Genomic DNA, 24,374 nt, shown 5'->3' on the forward strand with positions numbered 1-24,374 from the left:
TAATATGCGATGGATCTATCATTGCATGGTCATCATATTTAAATGGTGGTCAGTATGAAATCCTCATCTGGTCGGTGGGACAATCCACTAAAACTTGCCGAGGACAAAACAATGAAGCTGGGCTATGACTGAGTTGGATACAAGTCATGATGACAATTCAAGTTATGTATATTTTATTATATAGGTAGCAATTATGGCCAAATCTATCTAAAACCTTCAGTTAGTTATTTTAAAAGTAGACAAGATGGGCTTCACATTGTTTTGAAGAGCATGTCAGTTATATCCCAGCATGCACCCTAATGTGGGAAGTGGAATAAACTTGAGCCAGTCGTAGATGCTTAGCACCTCAGTGAAACAACAACAGAAATGATGACGACTGATTCCATGATAATAATCTGGAGGAATCAGAAACTCAGAACCCATGACCAGCAGTGTTTGAAACAAAAAAAATGGCCAGGCGGCCATCAAGCCTACCGACATTACAAGCTGCAGGCCCTGACTAAACTCTTCAGGCCCTCATTTGAACAAAAGCCCTGCAGCATACTGTGACAAATAAATCACCATGCAAATTTACTGCAGGGCATAAGGACCCATACATATTTGAAACTATAGGCGCCTGCCATGAGCTTACGGACAGCAGGGTTAGAAATTGGCACTTGTCCTATAGTCCTTGCAAATCTGCCCAATAGTTAAAGTATCCTAAGGACTAGTAGACATTTTCCATTTTTAGGGGTTTTGCTATACATTATCATTATAAGCACTAGTGAACCAAAAATGTTAGTTTCTAACCCTGCGGACAGGTGTTTATTTTGAACAGGATGACCAGCAGATCCTGGCATGACTAAGGGACGCAACTCTCCATAGCTAATGCAGAGCCCTCGACTTAGTCCACTGGGTCACTTGTACAATATTTACACAAAAGCCATGACTACAACTACACCATGATGAAAAGGCGAAGGATCACAGCTGCCCAGTACACAATGGCCTGTTTAGTGGGGGTCAGATCACAGCCGCTCGGTGGACAATGGCCTGTTTGGAGGGGGTCAGATCACAGCTGCCGGGTGCACAATGGCCTGTTTAATGGGGGTCAGATCACAGCTGCCCGGTGCACAATGGCCTGTTTAGTGGGGGTCAGATCACAGCTGCCGGGTGCACAATGGCCTGTTTAGTGGGGGGTGAGATCACAGCTGCCCGGTGCACAATTGCCTGTTTAATGGGGGTCATATCACAGCTGCTGGGTGCACAATGGCCTGTTTAGTGGGGGTCAGATCACAGCTGCCGGGTGCACAATGGCCTGTTTAATGGGGGTCAGATCACAGCTGCAGGGTACACAATAGCCTGTTTAATGGGGGTCAGATCACAGCTGCCAGGTGCACAATGGCCTGTTTGGACGGGGTCAGATCACAGCTGCCCGGTGCACAATGGCCTGTTCAGTTGGGGTCAGATCACAGCTTCATTGTGCACAATGGCCTGTTTAGTGGGGGTCAGATCACAGCTGCAGTGTGCACAATGGCCTGTTTAGTGGGGGTCAGATTACATCTGCCGGGTGCACAATGGCCTGTTTGGAGGGGGTCAGATCACAGCTGCCCGGTGCACAATGGCCTGTTTAGTGGGGGTCAGATCACAGCTGCTGGGTGCACAATGGCCTGTTTAATGGGGGTCAGATCACAGCTGCAGTGTGCACAATGGCCTGTTTAGTGGGGGCAGATCACAGCTGCCGGGTGCACAATGGCCTGTTTAGTGGGGGCAGATCACAGCTGCCGGATGCACAATGGCCTGTTTAGTGGGGGCAGATCACAGCTGCCGGGTGCACAATGGCCTGTTTAGTGGGGGTCAGATCACAGCTGCCGGGTGCACAATGGCCTGTTTAGTGGGGGCAGATCACAGTTGCCGGATGCACAATGGCCTGTTTAGTGGGGGTCAGATCACAGCTGCCGGGTGCACAATGGTCTGTTTAATGGGGGTCAGATCACAGCTGCCGGGTGCACAATGGCCTGTTTAGTGGGGGTCAGATCACAGCTGCAGGGTACACAATGGCCTGTCTAGCTGCAGGGTGCAGGATGGCCTGTCTAATGGTGTCGGATCACATCTGCTACCACACACAAGCCATGAATTGCACAACAGTCCTGAAGAACACTGCACTAACAACACTGGCACGCCCTGAACATGTATCCCTAGCCAACAGGGAGATGAAAGCATGTTTATTTCATATTACATGCAATCTCCAATTACTTTGAAATATGATAGCTGAAATGATGGAGGCATAAAGCTTCCAGAACATTTCATACCTGGTTGATCACTGATTGAAACATTATCAAATTTTGTGTTTGAAGCAGAATCAAGAGACACATCATAACTTTACATCAATATTTTGATTTTCAATAACAGCCCAAAGTCCTGGTCATCTGTTGATGAAGCAACTATACTTGTCGCAATAGGCAATTGGGTGGTCAGGCTCGCTGACTTGGTTGATGCATGTCATCGTATCCCAATGGCATGGGTCGATGCTCATGATGTCAATCACTGGCTTGTCTGGTCCAGACTCGATTACTTACAGACCGCCATCATATAGCTGGAATATTGCTGGGTGCGGAGTTAAACAACAAAAACAACAACAACATCTGTTGATGGTTTATGATAACCATGAATCCACAATCTCACACAAACAATTACAAATGTACTGACACTACTTACCAAATCCCTCTGCAAAGATTTTGGTGGTTCTGCAACATGACATCTCCACCATCCTCCACAAGATACAGACCAACACAAAGATAGGAACAGCTTCCAGTCAAAAGAGAGCTGGATGGCTCAAGGTGTGAAAGTGTCAAATAATCCTCATGTCGTCAAGTAATCAATCTGATCACCGGACATGCATCACTGTGTGAACAGGGTCTAAGAAGCCAATTTTTACAGGAAAGAGGACAGGTAAAAATGGTCTGAATTGAAGAATGTTTCCTCAAACAGTAAGAGGGTTACTCATGGTTTAACATCACCCACTGGAATAAAAGCATCTCCACATTCTCCAGAAACCATTTTTTTCCCAGTATCTGAAACAGGCGCCAACGGTCAGTATCCTGTCTTCAGGATCAAATAGCTCAAGGTTCAATAACTGACAGACACGAAAGCATCACATAATCCAGAAAACAAGTCTACATGGCCCTCATACATCATCTTGAAAAAGCGCTTCAAGAGTTGCATCTCAAACCAATGTTACCAACGTAAGCTTTGGCATCAACTCTGAGGGTTTAACAACACTCCCGAGACCAAGTTACTGCTACAAGTGACACAGAATATAGAACTGGTGCCGATGTTTTGAACTAAAAATGGTCTTTCCAGCTCAATAACAGCACTGCCAAGGGGTTAGCATCGTATCCCAAGGGTTGTAGAGCAAGTCACATAAAGAACATACTACCTTCTCACTGAAGGTGGTGGTGTTGCCACTCTGACCTTTGTTCATGTCACAGGGCTAACTGAGGACTTTCTAATGATGATAAAGATCTGAAAGCCCCTGATCATGTCATAAGCATAGCAGCTCAAGCTACAAAGACGATTTACTCGACCGAAGGCCAGGAATCTGCATGCAATGGTACAAGCTGTGAGAGGAAAAAGAGACATAATCAATAAGACAACTATTTCTTTGGCTATAAACACTCAGCTCGTGGGAGAGCGGTGCTGAGGCCAAGGGGGAAGATGAAATTCTACTTTCTGTAAAACAATGACAAATGTTTCTCCTGGTCTCTCACGGTCTATTTAATTTGAATACGTTCACAGGTATGTCAAGCTGATTTTCTGATACAAATGTTTGATGTGTGCATAAAGTCAGAGAATACTGAATACTTATTGCTAAAAAACAATACCAAGCATATACAATGTGTGAATAGAGATGACATAAACAAAACGCGTGTCAAATCCAACATTCTCACCCATCTGCACTTTCTTTTTATTTTATGGACAACAAAATGTCAACTTCTGATAAAGAATCATAAATAATAAACACCTTTTCTGCCCTGAAATCCCAAGGGAGAGTAAACTACTAAAACAAAGCAATGCTTGGATTTCACGACAAGATGCTTATGTCTGTACCACATATAAAACCCTCTACATATGGAAATGCAGCAGCCATCAAATGGAATGCATTGTTTTAACACATCAAATCTTTGCATAATCAGACCACCTATTTTTCAACAACTCATTTTCAAACTGATCTTCCTCTGTTGTCCTTCCTATCATTATTATTATAATTTTCAGATGAAAATAAAAAAATGCAGCAAAGGTTTTGGTGATCCTGGCACAGTCAGGCTGGTTAGGCTCATCATCAGCTCAGGGCCCTTGCCCCATCTACATGAAGCCTAGACTTCGAATGGGAATTCTCCGAGGAAGCACTACTAGTCGAACCCATCCAGAGCTTTACAGAGAATGTGAAGACTCCCAAACACTGCAGCCTTCTGCATTACCAAGATTGTCAGAAGGGATGTATTCCTGACAGCCTGGGTACTCTCCCAATGTCAGTCAACAGACTTAGGCACCAAGAACAATGGGGAGTCAGACAAATTCATTCTTGGGATGCAAATGTGACATTTGCGAGGTTCAGCATATTTGCCATGTTTTTTCCTGAATCCTGTTAATCACATTTGTATCAAAAGGGACAGAAATTCAATGATAAAAATGGTTTCATTGGATTTATGAAAAAGGACAAGATAAGGTTTGTTGGCCTGGATAGGTCTAAGGCTGTATACAGGCCTATTCTAAGAATATTGTAGTTATCATTTTCCATGACACCCTCCACATTTTCTGGGTCGTACCACTGATGGACCTCTGTCTCAAAACCTCAAGCATGGCAACATGTCGCTTAAGATTCTGTGTTTGTGCCAAAGCTGGGCATACACTGACAATGTGTTGGACAGTCTCATTAAATTCATTGCATATTCTACATTTCATATTTACATTTTGATGAAAAATCACACTCTGACGGTTTCGAGTGGGAAATGACTGGTCCTGAGCAGCAAACAGACAGCCTTCTGTTTCACTTTTCAGGCCAGCTGACTTCATCCAATCGAAGGATTCTGCAAGGTTGCTAATCTTCTCAACACACTGTACATAAACGCAATGCAGTGTTCATTCAGATAGCCTCTCCTTGAAAAACTTGGCTGATTTGATATGGCCTCTGTCTGAATGTTATTAGTGACAGCTAAAGATCGGTTGAACAGAAACTTGGATAACATCTTTCAAGAGAAATAATCAAATTACATGAGTGAATGGGGGCAAATATCTATGTTTCTCATGAAAACCTTACTGAACTTTAGATGAATATGCTTTGAATGGAAATCCAATGTGGGTCCCCCATAACATGGTTGTCTAAATGGCATCCGAGACATCAATTCAATCTCATACAGCCCTTCACTCCAGATAGCCAATGTCGGTTCGGACATAATTTGGGTGAAGTATAAAGAGCCAATTGAAACAAAGCAGTCCACCTTCCAGGGCCAATTTACCCTATCTGTGTACAATACACTCCCACAATTAACCACTTCCCTCACTGTGATCCCGGGGCTGGTGGTACAGGCTGACCTGTAATTACAGTACCTCAACACCAAGCTGCCATGGGAACTGATTAAACTGTCAGGACCAGGACAGAACGCTGGGCCTGCTGAAACACCCTGCCACGTCTAACCTAACCCCTGCATCTACCGTGAGGGATCAGTGTTGCAGTACACCCCTGTTGATGGCACTCACAACCAGGGATACAACCCTTTCACATCACAAACACCACATGCTCCATCAAGCTTCGGGAGGGGGAGACCCGTAGAAAACTATGATCTGAAAAACAGCAGCAGGGCTCAGATCAATGATGGAGCTTTACTCCTTGGCTTGATAAAGTAACATTGAAATCCTGCTGGACTTTTCCTTTTGTTACAGTTAAAGTCCTATCTTTATTGAGCAGTGATACGTTGCGCAAGGGAAATGGGAGGCCTCAGTCAACCTTCTACTCGTGTCAACTTTGATTTTTGCCTCATTGTGGTTTTTTTGTCTTGTGACACAAAGGAAGGAAAGGCAAGTATCGAATGGGGACTACTGGTTCTATAGGATACAAGGTTCACTGAGGACAGATAGCATTGAATCAATACTGCATACTGGACAGCAGAAACAATGTCAATATCTACCTACTCAACCAGGTTATCAAATGTCAGTAATTTCTGTAATCGTATCTTTGTTTTGTTTTCATTTCTTTGTGTTATAGTTTTCCTCATAGCTATTGTAGGAAGAGAGTATATTTAAAGATGCAAAACACAGACTACAAGCAGAGGAAAGTCGGTCAGGATAGATTTCTTTATAAATCAAAGATATTGTAGATTGTTCTGCCAGAATCTACCGGGTAAAATAGCACTCTCAACCTGGAGGCCACACATTGTAACCAACCAATCCTCATTGCAGACAGCTCTTGACACTGCCAGAACCCACTAGGTACAAAACACTCTCAACCTGGAGGCCACACATTGTAACCAACCAATCCTCATTGGACTTAGCTCTTGACACTGCCAGAACCCACAAGGTACAAAACACTCTCAGCCTGGAGGCCACACATTGTAACCAAACAATCCTCATGGCAGACAGCTCTTGACACTGCCAGAACCCACAAGGTACAAAACACTCTCAGCCTGGAGGCCACACATTGTAACCAACCAATCCTCATTGCAGACAGCTCTTGACACTGCCAGAACCCACAAGGTACAAAACACTCTCAGCCTGGAGGCCACACATTGTAACCAACCAATCCTCATTGCAGTCAGCTCTTGACACTGCCAGAACCCACAAGGTACAAAACACTCTCCACCTGGAGGCCATACATTGTAACCAACCAATTCTCATTGCAGTCAGCTCTTGACACTGCCAGAACCCACAAGGTACAAAACACTCTCCACCTGGAGGCCACACATTGTAACCAACCAATCCTCATTGGACTTAGCTCTTGACACTGCCAGAACCCACAAGGTACAAAACACTCTCCACCTTGAGGCCACACATTGTAACCAACCAATCCTCATTTTAGTCCCATTCTGCCCCAGAATCAGAGTTTTCCCAAGCAAGAAACTTTAGTTGGGTAGAATATGTTAAAATGCAAATATTACAAACACGCAGAATTTCTGTACCAAGGAAAAATCAAACTTTCTGTACGGGTCACAGCTTCCAATAACCAAAACATGATGGAAATCTATCCGGAATATTGACTCTTGTAGGAAATGAATGTCATATCTGAACTGCTTGGACCGTGAACCATCCCTTAAAATATCTTTTCCTTGTATGTTTTTGCACAGCCCTTTATTACTTGTTGCAAATGAAATGACAAAACCATTTCCTGAACTATGACTCTGACTCTATCATGGGCATGTGTTTATGAATCACTATCAAAAAGTGATGACACAAGGTGTTGGCAAAAAGGTGATATTCCTCACAAACAAATGCAAAAGCAAGGCAATTGTTCACCTGAAAAAAACCATGGAAACATTGGCACAAGTCCAAATAAGGAAATGCATCAGACATCATTTGTATCACTGATGCATCAAATTTAGAAACACACCTTCTCGGGTCAGCATGATGCTCATACCAGTCATAGGAGAATCAAGTAATGAAAAGAAAAGTGAGTGGAGTACTTACCCGGGGGCCGTTCTTTCTTCCAGCATGGCTTCATGATGAATCTGCAACAACAGTAGCAGACAATTACTCACCAGTATGAGATGATGGTGCCATCAACTCTTCTATATTTAGTAAGGATTTGTCACTTATCTCATTGTCACACTACAGTCAGTCTGGTGTCATAAGTTCTCTCATAACCACAATAAGTGACAAGACAGATACACACGGACGCAAAACCAGGAATCGGACATTTCTGATGTACCCGGTAATTTAAGGTTCTATGTTGTCTTCTGTCTCTTTCTTTGCCATCAGTGTTTGGCAATAGTGTGCTTTACAATAGTTCCCCTGCCATTAGACTGGGCAACTGTGTTGTTGAAACTGGGCATAATGATAATCAGAAGCAGGGTTAGAAACTAACAGATTTCGTTAGCAAATTGCATGACATGAATCACTGGTACATCAGACCCAACACATCTTCCAGAGGCTAGAGAGTTAGCTGACTTAAAAGTCCAGTTTCCACCCATGCCGAACTAGGCTGGAATATTTGGGCTCGATCCTAGTTCCACCAGTGGCTATTACAGATGATGACCCTTCTTTGCCCCTCCTATTGACCAATCAGATTCCACATCTCATATCACTTGCATTTGCCACGTTTGCAACAAAATGGCTGCGCCTAGTCAAACAATCTGATTGATAATCAAAATCTATATTGTGATAAAATGGGTCATAATTTGCATAGTGCATGAAATCACTTGAGCACCTAGATTAAAAACATAAAAAGATTTGGAAAACATCTGTTGACGCCAAGTTGTTGGTTCACATGATTTGCAAATCCTGTAATTGACCGAAATCTGCATCACAGTTTATGAACCGGATGTCAGTTTTGTTACGCGATTTTGATGTTTACTACGCATAGACTCGTTAGTCCAGCCAAAATATAACTCCATAATTCCAGCCTAGTTCGGCAAGGGTGGAAACTGGACTTTTAAAGTCAGTTAACTTAGCTTGGAACGATGCCCCCAAAATGACAGAATGAGTCTTGCACAACATGAATCACTGGCACGTCATTTGTCTCCTAATGTTAAACTGATGCATATTTACTTTTTGATATTGTGAAAATCTGCATTCAAATTTGGAGAAGTTACATATATGGTCACAAGTTGTTTGAAATATATTTTGGGAGACTTCAAGAAGCACAGGAGTGTCTGTGACCATAAGCTGTTTGTTGCGTAAAGAGTTGGAGGGTTGGTAAACATTACTGATTGAAGTAGAGCCTGTATCAGTATAATTAAATACTACCTATTTTCTTGTACATGAGCATATATAAGGTCACAGTCACATTTCTCCACCAGATTGAACAGCTCCATGACCATTTTGGAACTACTTTTTTTAGGCACACAATTTATCATAATTCCCCAAAAGATTTGTTTGTTTGTTAGTTGTTAAAGGCCGCACTCAGCAATATTCCAGCCATATGAAGGCGGTATATAATCAACTCTAAAACAGACAATCCAGTGATCGACATCATGAGCATCGATCTACACAATTGTGATACAATGACATGCATCAGCCGAGTCACCAAATCTGAACACTCGATCCCGTCAGTCACCTCTTACGACAAGCACAGTCGCCTTTTACCTGGACCTGGACCCGGACCTTGACCTATCCTCCCCTGGATCCTCAAGGGTCCCATGATATCATGTTATGTCCACTACAAAAGATTTCACTGTTACCACAAGCATGGGTTGCTGAAGATCAATTCTATCCCACATCTTCACTGGCAAAAAAGTCCAAATTATTTCAGGAAGATTTCAAATTAATCATAAAGATTCTTTTATCAGAAGCCTACTGAAGCTGTTTCTCACACATATAGTAGCAGAATGAAATCATCAAAATGTCTCCAAGGGAACAGTATCACATTCAACACACCCATTAAACACACTGAAATTCAAAAATTCTTTGACGCAAGTGATACAGAAATCTATAGCATAAAATTAAAAATAATGCAGATGATGTGGGTGTCATTTTCTCATCTCACAGGTGACAACAAAGGCTGACAGGTTCGCCCAGTGTAAATTGTGCATCCAAATATTTAGCGTATCCATGGTCTGGACTATCACATTTGATCAATATCTCTCATTGCTGGGTATTGTCCTCGAAGGAAGCAGCTCTTTCAAACTTGTGTTTGATGATGTGCTAGTCTATTCTATTCTGTGTATACATGATGGGCGACTGCACTGACAGAGGTGGTTGTGGTGAGGCTCCCCAACCAGGGACAGGCCGGTTCTAAATGAAACAGTGCATTCTTTTCTGTATATACATGTATATGATGTCCGACTGCACCATGGTGTGGTGCTTATATACCAAGAAATCTAACGAGGAAAATCAGCAGATCTACAACCAACAGATCCCAGCAGCTGTGGGACACACATCAGGCCTGCTCCAACATGGGCTCCAACAACACTCCCACCACCCAAATCCAGTCACTGTCAGCACCCCCTTGTCCTGTCACTGTGAGTACCCCCGTCCCGTCACTGTCAGCACCCACCTCATCACCGTCAGCGCCCCCGTCCCATCACTGTCAGCACCCACCTCATCACTGTCAGCACCCATCTGGTCACTGTCACCCACCATCCCATCACTGTCAGTCTCCCCTACCCATCACTGTCAGCACCCATCCCGTCACTGTCACCCCCAGAGCTCCAGATAAGCTGCGTATCTGCGTAAAATACGCATCAGAAATGCAGAAATATGCAGTAAAATAAAATCCAAGCGTATCAAATACGCAACGAACATTACAGATACGCTACAAAAATAAAACTTGTGCGTATCATCAAAATATTGTGAAGTAACTCTGCGTATCGATTAGCAAATTAGCAACTTATTTTGAAATTATAAACGGCATTCCGTCAATCTTGCCAAACTCCACGATGACAGTTACATCATGATCATTTGCCATCACACTTTCTTGTGGACGTATCGTGGTATTTTTGAGTCCTATAAAGCTCTCGAACCCACACGGCACCAGTTTGCAGGGACTAGATGAATAGTGTTTTTAAATATTTAACTTAAATACCCACATGTGTAAAAACTAGTAGTAACAGAAATTTGAATACCCAGATAGAATTACTGATACCCAATGATTTTAAAATGCATGGGTAACATACCCACAACACCAAAAGATTATCTGGAGCTCTGCACCCCCTATCCCGTCACTGTCATCCCCCATCCTGTCACTGTCATCCCCCATCCCGTCACTGTCAGCACCCATCCCGTCACTGTCGTCCCCATTCCGTCACTGTCAGCACCCATCCCGTCACTGTCACCCCCCATCCCGTCACTGTCGTCCCCATTCCGTCACTGTCAGCACCCATCCCGTCACTGTCAGCACCCCCTGTCCTGTCATTGTTACCCCCATCCTGTCACTGTCAGCATCCCCTCCCGTCACTGTCACCCCCATCCCGTCACTGTCACCCCCCATCCCGTCACTGTCACCCCCCATCCCGTCACTGTCAGCACCCATTCCGTCACTGTCACCCCCCTCCCCATCCCGTCACTGTCAGCACCCATCCCGTCACTGTCAGCACCCACCCCATCACTGTCAGCACCCCCTGTCCTGGCATTGTCAGCACCCCCTTCTCGTCACTGTCACCAACTGTATTATGTAATGTCAACAAAACACCAGACACAACATTCGTAAACATGATAAAAGTTCATTGCATATTTCTATGTTCATATTTGTATGCTAATACAAAGCTTGATTTGAAAGGTTCTAAGGGGAGGTAACTTTCACTTCCTCTCCTGGGAAATCAAACTCCACTCCTAATAGCAAGCAGAGATGTGTATGTTCCCAGGCTTAGATGACAGTATCGCAGTCGGCAAAATGCCAAGCCATTATCAATCTAGCAACATCATTTATATCCATAAGCAAGTTGACATGAACATTGTGCAACCTCAAAGAAATTCAATTTCAATGAAACAGAGAGCAGTACATTTGAGTATTCCACATGATAGATTTGTGATAATAAAACATTAAAAACATCACATAATATCATATAAATCTCCAATGTTACAAAGTGTTCCAATTATAAAATGGACTGACAAATTGTCATTTGAACATGTCCATCATATTTCCTCAGTAATCTGGGCATCCCAGGAGAAGTCCCCACCCCTCTTCACCATACCTTGTTGGATGAGCAGCGCCTAGGGGGTTTTCCGTATCAACATGTCAGTAGGTCCAACCCTAGCACAGCTGAAAGCAAATAAAAATAATTAAAACATGTTGGCACCATCATCCTTAATTTCCAGGGCCTATCGATGGCCTAAATTTCATGCAGCTTTGGGTGAAGAATTTTCAAGGTCTTTTCAACCCATGATACACACATTAGAGTACAGTTCCAAGCTATTTATCCTTGAATGTTCAGCATATTGACAGCACATATGGGGAATGGTAAACTCAGATCAATGTGATGACCAATGTCTTCGGCTGTCTGCTGAGTGGGTAATATTTAATGGGAAGGTACCTCTAATATTACCCTCATCCCAAAATGTAATATCAATTTTGTTTTCAACATTATTAGACTTAAGATGATAAGTATCATTCTTTTACTAAAATATTCTATTTCAAATTAGACAAGCAACAAATATTTTCATAACCCTCCACGTAAGGAAGTCAACACTCACTAGAACATAGAATACAATGTAATAAGCTAAAGTGAACTTTTAAAAAAGCCACTAAAATGTTGAAATTGGGACAAACAGTAAAATAATTGTTTTCTGAATACAGGTACAACAATTCTAATCAATAATCATTCTCAGGAAAAAAGCACAAAATGATGTGAAAGCAGCAGTGAGATTCATAACCTCTCAATATACAGGACCTGTTGAACAGAGTGCCCTGTGGGCAGGACAAATGACAACTGGTGGAATAGAACAGCTTCCCATTTGAAAAATACATGTACTTACATTGCATGGTCTTCAGACTATAAACACTCAAATCCAACTGTCCTACTTTAGGGCTAGTAATTCCACAATATCAATATATTGCGAAATACTTATCGTACGATGGGAGTGACTCGCTAGCAAACTCAGCCATGGGCCGGAGGTATGTGTGTACAACTAGCACGACCTATCTTCCTGTATCTACATTGGTATTCACTTATCTGTACCCCAAATTCAACCACCCCCAAAGGGCACCCCCTATGCTTACACTCACTCCCAGGGGTCGTGTCCTGTGTTGCAATCACTAAAAACTATATTTTGGAAGACCAGCAATTAATTTATTATGCCGACTTCTGCATGTGAATAGTTAACAGCAGGTGACTAGTCCATGAAATCTGAATGTGGCCAGACAGAATATATACAACTACAATTAATTCTGTAACCTGTCTGAATATGTACACAAAACATCATATTCAAACAAGCCTTTGCTTTGTTGCCCTTATATCACACTCACAAAAACAATATCTTAGTGTCAAAGGAATGTGGAGGCCTACAACTGTTGATCTCGTTTATCAGCAAAAAACACAGGAACCTTGAAACAAGTAATTACTTCACCTGTCAACATATGCATTAACATCCCTTGTGGACACGCCCACTCAACTCTCATGACAAATAAAGTATGGTGCATGTGTCATCAACAATGATCTTGGTGACCCAGTATAGTAAACCTACTAGAGATAAGCCGAGTAACCAATATCACCAAGTGGGTACTACTACGCAACAAAACTTAACATTGCAATACATGTAGATCATGTATGTTTAGTTTTCAATAACTATGGTATGATTTGAGCCAAACAGGTCCAACTCAATTATTAACAGACCGCCGTCATATAGCTGGAATAGTGCTGAGTGCGGCGTTAAACAACAAACCAAACCAAACCAATTTGATCAAAAGGACGTTCCTCCCTCCCAAGGAAATATCTTTTCATGCTAAACGTTAACTTATATACAGTCAAGTCCCGTTAACCCGACACTGTTGGCTGCATATGATTATGTCGGATTAACGAGTATGTCGGATAAACGTAATTAGGTAGTATCAACGTTCGTGATCGAAAATGGGACAACAACCCGATAAATACAATTTAAATACGTTATAATAAATAAAGAGGGAAAAGGCAATATTCATATTGTTATGTTACATTGTTAGCGGTATATGTTTTCTAATCACATGTTTCTAATGTATTACTGATTCAACATACTTTTTAAAGCATATGGAATGGAAGTCGTCAATTTGAAACTAGAGCCGCAATGCTTAAGAAAGCTGCTTTCTCAGTGGCTAATGTTGACTTCCTGTTTGTAATTTCATTGGTCGGTCAAAGTTTGCGAAAGGTCGATCTGACATGATCTGTAATGGGATGTCCTCAGTGGTAGCGAGAACTTGTATCCGATTTAATTAGATTGAGGTAATCAAGGCATGTGATTAATCCTGTTTTGTTTAATTAAAGCAGTAATTGTTTATTGTTAAGCAAATTTATCTCGGCAGCCGTTGAAATATGCAGCTACTCGCCGACTCGTCTCGCATCAAAACATGGGGCTGTGTACTCGCCGGCAGATGACCACAGAGTACGCTGATCACTGTGTCAGATTACAAAACTGATTAATGAGTGATTTTGGTAATTCATTGCAAATTATGTGTGTCGGAGTCGGAGTGCGTGACTGTCGGATTAATGGGACTAAATAGCACTGATTTAATCGGTTCCTATCATTAGTGTCGGATAAAGCCGATTGTTGGATTAACGAGACTTGACTATATGTTATAACAGTCTTCTAATTCAGACTAAATACATGTGACGAAGCTGTGTTTTTGAATGTCAATCTAGGCTAACTCATGTTTACAAAAGCATTTGATTGGTTGTTGATAGCAAGCATACAAGTGGGAGAAATTCGATGAAGCTTGTGATGTCACTTCCGAAAACAAAGCAATGGTGGAAAATGGGTCAAAGGTCCTATTAAAATGGAGACATAATATGCTGGATTATCCAAAATGATCAATATGAACCTATCAAGTTTGCAAGTGACGGTTCACTTGACCATTCCTTTCAATATGAACTGTGCAGTGACAGTAGTAGACTGCATATGGTCATCTATCCTGCAATGTTCACACTCAGCAGTAATTTTCACCAACTAACCTGATAGATTTTCAAACATGCTACAAGACTACAGGGCCCTTTTCTGCCTTGAATGCCAGAGGGAAGATGATACCATTGTGTGCCATATCTTGTAACAGTCAAAGACAGCTTGGTACCAAATAAACTTTGACTTGTCACAGCGAAACAATTTGATCAAGTGACTCAAGTTGTTGTGGAAAAACCTCCATGACAAGTCCATGACGTTTGTTTTGTTTTTTTGTTTGTTGTTTAACGCCGCACTCAGCAATATTCCAGCTACATGACAGCGGTCTGTAAATAATCGAGTCTGGACCAGACAATCCGGTGATTGACATCATGAGCATCTATCTATGCCATTGGGATACGATGAGAGGCATCATCCAAGTCAGCGAGCCTGACTACCCGATCACGTTACTCGCTTCTTAAGACAAGCATAGTCAGTCGCCTTTTATGGCAAGCATGCGTTGCTGAAGACCTATTCTAACCCGGATCTTACCGGGTCCATTGGGATAGGATGAGAGGCATCAACCAAGTCAGTCTGACTACCCGATCACGTTAGTCGCTTCTTACAACAAGCATAGTCAGTCGCCTTTTATGGCCAGCATGGGTTGCTGAGACCTATTCTAACCCAAATCTTCACGGGTCCCATGACAGCATGTAATGTCCACTACAAAAGATTTCACTATTACAGAACTCCTGTTATGTGAGGGTTAGAACTTATCAATCAACCCTCAGATCTTCATTGATAACATTGTCGGTATCAGTCCACAGCCCCATCCCAATAAGAATGTATCATGTCATGGAGCACGGCCACAAGCATGACCACAAGCATGACCTGCATTGACACACCACGTTGGGCAACACAGGAAACCCAAGTTTCATCCTGTTCACTACCATCTCAAACAGAGATACAACAATATTACCTAGCCTGATTTTTTTCAACAGTAATAGACCCATTCACAACGTTCATGTCCTTGAAAGAACTGGTAGCAACAGTCAGACACAGCATGACTGTACCCCTGCGTGAGTTGTCCCCCCTGCTGTGCCCTGAAATTACCTGTTGACCTGCTGGGAGAAGGTCAGCATGTCACGGTCATGCTTGAACTGTCCTACATTTGGGGATGTGTAGCCATTAGAGATATTAAGCAGCTACTTTTTCTTGATGCCTGAATACTCCTACACTGCACACATTGTGTGTTCCCTCTCTGTCAACTTCTCCTCCACCTGTGTCTAATGTAGTCCTGAGTTTGCACGACTATGCCTGTGGGGTATGAATGTTATATCTGCCGCAACATCCCAGGTGAAAGATGTGATAAATAACACGAAGAGTTAGAAGGTGGCCATGAAACTAGCTGGTAGTGGATGAAACACAACTCACCACAGAAGGCAGCCATGACACACAGCAGTGTGGTCGTATCTTGATTTGGTACATTTACTTTTGTAAATAAAACAAACAAAAATATCAGATTGGAAATCTGACATCCCATCAAACAAATCCATAAAATGGCACATATACTACTCATAAGAAGTTAAAGAACACCCAATTTTTTCATACCATAGTAAGTCTGTCAGGCCATGCTTCACATACCGGTAGTCATGAAAAACTCAGGTGTTCTTTAACTTCTTTTGAGTAGCACTATTACATCAAAGGCTGAATAAAAATCTGTTCGTGGAGTCACCCAATATATATCATGTAGGATCCCCGGCGAAAATATTTCACGAAGTCAGTGGAGTTCACGAAAAGTTCATGAACAGTTCGTGAAGCCTTCGTGAAATTTTCATGAACTGTTCGTCAATAGTTCACGCACCTAGTTCACGAACCTTTGTTCACGAACTTTTCACGAACATTAAATACACTTCATGAAATAATTGAAGTTCATGAACTACTGGATTCACCAAATGTTCGTGAACTCATTTCATGAACTATTCGTGACCTCACCTCTTGACCTTAAGTGAAACAAAACTGTGAATTTCAAGGAATTTTTATAAGACTTTTATGTAAACATGGTGTTATGAAATGTTTAAGTATGAAGCAATGCACACATTTCTATCTAAATTTACAATTACTTGTATTTGCATTTTCGCCATCAATATATTGTTACTTAAGTCATAATAAACCTCTCCTAATGAATAGCAGTTCCATATTACTTTCAACAGACAGACACTATTCATCAAAGTATTTTGATGTTTCGCATGTTTTATGACCTGTAGGAAAACACAATGAGAGAAAAAAGTAATACTTATCCTTCTAATTGTTTGGCTTTACAAAGGTGAAATCTTATTGTGTCTAAGATTAGGAACTAAGAGATGAAAACAAAATATCAAGTAGTGAACTATAATATGTATTCATAATCACTTCCATTATTACTGATTATTTAATTTTAATATTGTGACTGAATAAAGCACTCAGTGCTTATTATCCCTGTAAAAGTATCAAACTTAACATCCACTGTAAATGTAGAAATGGCAAATAAACTATGAAAAATAACCATCAGTCATATCAGCCTCTTAACTAAATTAATGCAGACGAAACTACAGTTACAGTAACTGTTCTCCCTGACATCCACAATGTAGGCTAACTAATGTCCAGAAAATGATGGATATTTATTTAAATATGGAGTGTCCATGAATGTTTGGGAGCCTAGCAACAAATAAATTGTGTGTACTGTCAGCATTTGTGCTGATCAAGATCAACCGTTCTACAATCTGTTCAACAAGTACACAATCAGTTGCTCTGGTTCTACTGACTGGTATTATGTGCAGTCCAGAAGGAAAACCATGAACTACATTCCGTCCTTCAATTTTGTATAAATTTAAGATGGCATACACAACATTTGAATGTAGACAAAGTGCAAAGTACTTGATCGATGCCACGCTTCCATCTTGAAGAAGTACAACACTGCAGTCCCTTTTCTGCATCCTTGTATATGCTTCTGCATACAGTCGTTTCCCATCAGCATTCAAAACTCTTGAAACTTTCTTCACTTCTCTCAGGTTGGTCACTGGTAATCTTCTGAATATCTCTTCAGTAAGGTCATCTTCAGCAACGGGTTGAAGTGAACCAGCCATTGAACAGTTTGCAGCATCCTGCAACTTCTTCCATTTTGAACATTCACCTTGGGTGATGTCAAGTGTACGTAAAAATACCCTTGCTTGTCGTGCCCTCATAACTTGCTTCAGGACATTTCCTGTCCCATGAACTGACTGGAGTAGCATTGCATTGGCATCTTCAAATGCAAAGCAACTCCAGGCCCACATAGGACCCCACTCTTTAACGTAGAAGCACAGATGTTCTCCAATGTTGTGAACATTAAGGCCACATGAACCGGGGGGATACAAGTCACCAAACTTCTTGTAGAAAGACTCCAGGAGGCACCTGGCTCTACATAGGCTTTCATGTGTTATCTGTTCACCCAACAGCAAAATCACAGCTTCTGATAAGGATGCAAAATGTTTCAGGTACACATCTGGCAGTATGTCAAGCAAACAAGGGACTGCATAGTATAACAACCACGCTTGTAGTTCTGTAGCCTTGAAGTTGCTATAATGTTTCTCTATATCTCTTGGCAGTCGCTCAATACATTCAATTGGTTTGATACTTTGCAGTCGACTGGAAATTTCTTTTAACTTATTGCCAACAAAGAAAGGATTTCTACTTTCTGTAGATGAAAACCACTTATACATCAGGGTTTTTGTCACTCCTAACAGCACCCCATGCATATAGTCTGGCACAACACCAATGACTAAGTCAAATCCTTTCAATGACAGCAAACCTGACTTTCCCTTGAATCCTTTACTTCGCCTTCTTTCTGTGCCTCTCTCCATCGACAATCTAACATCTGTATCATTCCTGAGGGGGTGCTTCTCATGCTCAGGTCTGAAAGGATAACACCTTGAGTGTCCTCTTCCTTGCTGCACAACCACACCTGGTTCTTCACAAGTTATGCAAGCTTCTGTCCCATTGTAGTAGGTCATATTCAGAATCCCAGCTTTGGCAGGAAGGTCAAATATACCACATACAACAGATAACTTGATAGGAATCCATTCCTCTGCTGTTGTGCTCAGTTGTATGCCTTCTTCATAGAGAGGATTGAGTTGCTTGGATAGAAGATGAATGTAGGGTTGGAATGGAGGTTTGCCTTTGCCTTGCCATATCCCAACAAGGAGCATGTTATCACGTGCAAATCTAAGTGATGGTGTCATTTCATTTACAGAAAGAAATATTGGCCATAACTCTATTTTCGAAGATGTGTACAGGTTCACTCCATCTGTATTTAGGACTGCTGTCAAGCTGTTTGGATCGGAGAGGAATTGTCCCTCATCTTGCAATCTGCGATAAGCTCTCCCATCAGTAATGTCTCGCAGAATGTCATCACATCTTTCTGCTAGAGTCTTCTTCCTTTCTTGTATATCTTTCCAAATACCTGAAGAAAGAAATCCTAAAGTTAACATTCAGCTAATAACTTTTATAAAGGATTATATAAAGACACTCAGTCAAACCTCATTAAAGATGCTTTTAAACCTTATGAGTTCTTGTCAGGGTATTATCTTTGCACGCTGCAGCAAATTACACAGCTATTTTACTATAGCTATTAGCCAGTATAAGTTATTTTGGTGAAATTTGAGGTGTTTTACTTGAAAGACAAAAGAATCTGGAAACCAGTATTACAAAACATACACTTAATCCTGAAATGAACAAATTTTACAGCTTCCATATTTTCAATCTTGCAACAGCCTTTCGATAATGTCTTATATTTCCATGGGTATAACTAAAAAATAGTGCCACGACACTAAAGCTCACCTGCTTTGACTTAAATATTACATTTCCATATATTGCATTATATGCGATTTTGATTACTTTAACAATGTCTTCAAGTCAAATGAAGGTCTAATTAAAAATAACGCAAGCACCATCAGACATCTGTTACTTCTCACCAATAGTCACCATGTACATGTACCAAATTAAATATCATTATCTGCCAAAATGGCAGTGTAAGGGTCAAAAATAGCTTTCTCAACGTGCTTGATATGGCGACCATTTTGAATTCCCTGATCACAACAAAATCTTTAGTGCAAACTAATATCCTTGCAAAGTTCAGCTTGACTGCTGCAGAAATTTCCAAGAAAAATTCCATATTTCAATACATACAATGACTGGGGGAGTCAAGCAAAATACAATGGTCAAATCATACTCCATGTTCTCAGTGATGTCTGCAGCTGTGAAGCTGAGACTTTGCAAGGGTAATAAGAGCAACTCTATGCTGCAGATATAATATAATACCAACATCCACTGATTTAAAATAGGTTTTATCAATTTGTTCTTTTCAGTATCATAATGCAAGCTATTCCAGGTGAGCTGCAGCTAAATTTCACTTCATTATCTGCATACTGGCCGACTAATGACTTGAATTTGAAAATTGAACTGGAACGGCCTCATGGGTGGGAGCATGCATGCTAAGTTTCAGCTTCATCGGCCCAGTAGTTTCAGAGAAAGTATTGTTTACACATGCCGACATTGCTGACTATGACGGGTGACGACAGACAAACAGGCCCTGACTTAAGCTCACTTGCCCTTTGGGCAGATGAGCTAAAAAAAATCAAGAAGCTTTATCAAAGGACTGCTGTTGTAATATCATTAAATGGATTAGTTTTGAAGAATTGTTTCCATTATTTTACTTGTTTTCTCATACAAGAAACTTCAATTACCTGGACTCTGAAGAAGGCTTGACAGCTGTGTCTTCACATCAGCAAAAACAAAACTCTGTCTGGGTTGACGTCCCTTTTTCATTTGTGCTGAAAAAGGACCTTTATATCGGAGGCCATCACATTGCTCTCTTTCACAGGCAAAAAAGTCTTCATTGTCAGGAAAAACTTGGCTGCAAAGAACGCAGTAATGACATTCCTTCATTTTGGAATCATCAACAAATTTCCAGATATTTTCATAAGTTAGTTTCTGAATAGATGCTGATTCCGGATAAACTTCTCTCAAGGTGACTATAATATCCTTACATGTGCTAGCAGACAGGTTATTCCTTAAGAAACATGAAAGTAGTTTCACAGCCTGTATCTCTTGAATTGAAAGATTAGAATCAGTACACAAGAGGTCAACTGTGTCAGTTCTACTAGCATTGGAGTCACTACTTGTCTCATCAGTATCATCTGATTCAAAGGACACAGTTTCTTCGTCACTTGACACAAACTCGCTACTTGATGCACAGTTGTAGTCCATTGAGTAGCTGTCTTCAGATACACTGTCAGTAACTGAAAATAAAAGATTCAAATCTTAAGCAATTATCTCAGTTGGCAGAAACTTTTAACAAAGTGTTTTATCTGGGAAAATTCAACCGTGGCCTATGGCAGTTGCATTGGGAAAAATTAACTGTTTGACCAAAAGGGGAAGAATGCAAAGTTTGCGAAAAATCGTCCCGCATAGGATTTCTGAGTGGTCATTTGCATACAGTGACCTTGACCTTTGAGATCTGCCCCACCTAGTGTAAATGTTTTCCCAGGGGTATATAGGGGGCGTCCAAAGTTTGATATCCTATAGAAGTCACCTTATGAAGTTATAGCCAAAAGACGAATCGGCGGCAGCGGTCAAAATCAGGCAAACACATTTATTAAGCAGTCCTCGTTCCACGGGGCTGCTAATTAATAAGGATGGGTATTGGAAGTCTAAAGCGTATTGTGATATACTGCGATACACAAGGCCGTATCACGATATATTGTATTGTGCATAAGGCCAAAGTGTACTCACACTTTGGCCTTATCTTCTCGTTTCTGATGACCTTTCATGACGCTGTTGCGATGTTGATGACACGAATGTTTACCGACCATGGTTCACGGACATGTACAAAATTATGTGAATGTATACAAGGGAGGTAAATGCAAACTAACCACTTGTTATGGTCTTCGATTGAAGCAAACAGCTTTGCGTTTGGAAATACATCAATAACATTTCAACGGTGTTTTTCAAGTCAATTAAAATTCATATCTTTTTAAATCTGATATACGGATAATACCAACTCTTCAAAAATAGTATAGTGAAAAGTATCACTGAAAGAATGAACCGTGATTTACCGGTATGCGGGCATCCCCAATAATTAATTACCGTTGTTGTATAGGAATGCAAACAGATGGATTATTTCATTTCGGATTACGATTCCAGTTTTGTAACAAAGTTGTTTTGTACTATTATTAGAGCGCGTCCCTGTCAACACGCTAGCTTGTCAGTCTTGTTTGAGAAGTTAATGTAATGGATAAATCTGTGATATATGGAATAAGCCTTCCTGGACATTGCCCAGTTGGGCTCAAAATGAGTACCTTATGAAATACCAAACAAACCTAATGAAAATGAGTACAATTGGTTGAAAATATTACCTGAAGCACTGTGCTGCTGAGTTACTACAGAATAAACAAGAACATTTAAAATAGTTTGGATTGTTTCCTTTGCAATCCTAATACTCCAAAAACTTACCAACTGACACTCTCTGAGCCAATGTTGATGCTTCATCTTGTCCATCATGTTCATCTGTATGATCAAGAACATCAACACCTGAATAAGAGAAGAATGGAGTCATAAAGTATACATCTCATCTGTTACCAGATCAACAAAACATGCTAAATGTGGATGGTCCAGCCACCAAAGTTAGACCATTATCATATGGGTCGCATCAGAGGGACCTTTCCTATAACCATTAACAAATCACCAAGCTTCTGACAGAATTGTCAGAGCTGCCTAAATCAGACAGTTATTTATATTTCCGAATGGCTCCCAAATGCATCCAAGCCATCAGAAAACTTACATTTAAAAATTCATACAAACATAGCTGACAGGTAAAAACAATAACATACCAACTGAATCCGTTTGAGTCAATGCTGAAGCTTCATCATGTCCATCCATATGATCAAACACATCACCACCCGAGATAATGTTGGATTCAAGAAGTACATCATCCGATGTGGAAGCTTGGGAAACCTCAAGCATGTTCTTGTTCTTCCATCTTGCTGCTGTGCGTTGAGGAACACCGACATCTGGATCATCCAAGTATCTCTTCTTAATTCTTTTCACTGGGCCTAACATGATTAAATACTAAATGCAATTTAAAATTATTTAAACTATGCCTGTACATGTTTACTTGGTATTTATAAATGACAACATTAAAAAGTACAATGTCATGTCACTGCTGCTAACCAAGGCCCTTGTGACCACCTGGTTTAAACCTTGACGGCCAAATCAATAACATAAACTGCACACTCAGTCCAATGGGTACATTCAGACCTACTTATTAAATATGGTTGCCATTTTGAGGTATGAGCATGATGAGTCACGTACACAGAATAATTATAAAATCAAACATTTCTGTTGTTTTACAACTGTACACGATGATACCTGACACTTCCGGCTATCTGTAATCACTGGCGTCCCTTATTTTGAGGGCAAATTTTCAGATATGCCTTGTAAATTGTAACCATGTCATAAGCCAGATATTATTTAAAAACTTTGGCGAAACCGCATTATCAGTGGTTCATATTGGGAAAGGGAGGTCACTCTAATTTCAAACGGGAGCTAATCTCCGTTGTTTTCGTATTTGCAAGTTATGGCGTCACCCACGCTGTACGTTGTTGGTCCAGCTATTAAATGCCCAGCTTTATCCCTAAGGTAAAACGTATGCGTAATTAAATGTTTGAATGCATTATATATTTATGTTTCCATCCGTACATCTTCTAAGATTGGTTTAGTGGTGATAACCATTTTCTAAAATGTGGGCCCACATCTTTCCCGTCATCTATGGAGATCGAAACAAGTGGGCCCACATTTGTATTACGCCTAGCTTCGTTTGTTTCGTTAGTTCTGATAATCCATCCCTAAATGTGGGCAGACGTTCTTCCGTCATAGTGATTACAAAAGGAGGGACCGCATTAAAAAATCGCTAGCTTCATTAGCTTGGCTTACTTATAACCATTTTCTAAAATGTGGGCCCACATTGTTCCCGTCTTATAGTGATCGAAACAGGTGGGCCCACTTTTTTAAATCGATGGGTTTCATTAGGTTGACGAAGCCATTTAGGCTAGTGGGCTCACGTTTGTCATTATGTGACATCATATATTATTCATTATTTGTAATATTGATGGGAAATATCTTTATAAATCATTTCGTGTGACCTTAATTCCATGAAAGGCACAAAAGTCTTTGAAGTTTGAATAAGTACTCATAGCTGACCACACTAGTTTTACAAAAGTAGCTACCAAGCAAGAAACTTAAATCTACTTCACAATTATATTTACAGAGGCAATACCACTCATTCTACTTTTTCCAACAGAACACATCAATCTAATCATAAGTGTTGGTGGCGATATAAGCCTGAAAATATGTCTACACTTGAATTGATCTCGGACATGATACAAGCCTCAAACGTTTGCCAGAACTTGTTCCATAAAAGGAATAACTCATGAATATTAATGACCCTACGACATAGTTTGGCCATGTTCGAAGAAGTGAGTTCTGCTGTATTGCCATCTTATTTTAAATAGACAAATTATGAGTTCGTTATGCGGGTTTGTTTACGTAGTATAAATTCTCAACAACAAATGCGTTTACTTTCGAGCCTGACCACCCGATCCCGTTAGTCG

At 40.9% G+C, this 24,374-nt stretch overlaps 1 protein-coding gene across 7 annotated transcripts in view; it reads right to left on the reverse strand.

Annotated features, from left to right (window-relative positions):
- The window catches only part of LOC139442723 (phospholipid-transporting ATPase ID-like), a 141,408-nt gene that overhangs the window by 70,491 nt on the left and 46,543 nt on the right, over positions 1-24,374 (reverse strand). For 5 of the 7 annotated variants that reach the window (XM_071223641.1, XM_071223712.1, XM_071224068.1 and 2 more), the window contains exons 2-3: positions 11,820-11,887; positions 7,657-7,697 (exon numbers count right to left, since the gene is read on the reverse strand). In XM_071223641.1, coding sequence (XP_071079742.1) covers positions 7,657-7,690 — 34 coding nt within the window. In that variant the 5' untranslated portion in view covers positions 7,691-7,697; positions 11,820-11,887. Of the gene's footprint in view, positions 1-7,656; positions 7,698-11,819; positions 11,888-12,515; positions 12,534-12,600; positions 12,621-24,374 lie in introns of those variants that run through there. The other 2 variants (XM_071223926.1, XM_071223991.1) reach the window with 2 other exon arrangements.

Source organism: Haliotis cracherodii, unplaced genomic scaffold (assembly GCF_022045235.1).
Source record: "Haliotis cracherodii isolate W230 unplaced genomic scaffold, xgHalCrac1.p SCAF_1, whole genome shotgun sequence".
NCBI classification, from domain to species: domain Eukaryota; kingdom Metazoa; phylum Mollusca; class Gastropoda; order Lepetellida; family Haliotidae; genus Haliotis; species Haliotis cracherodii.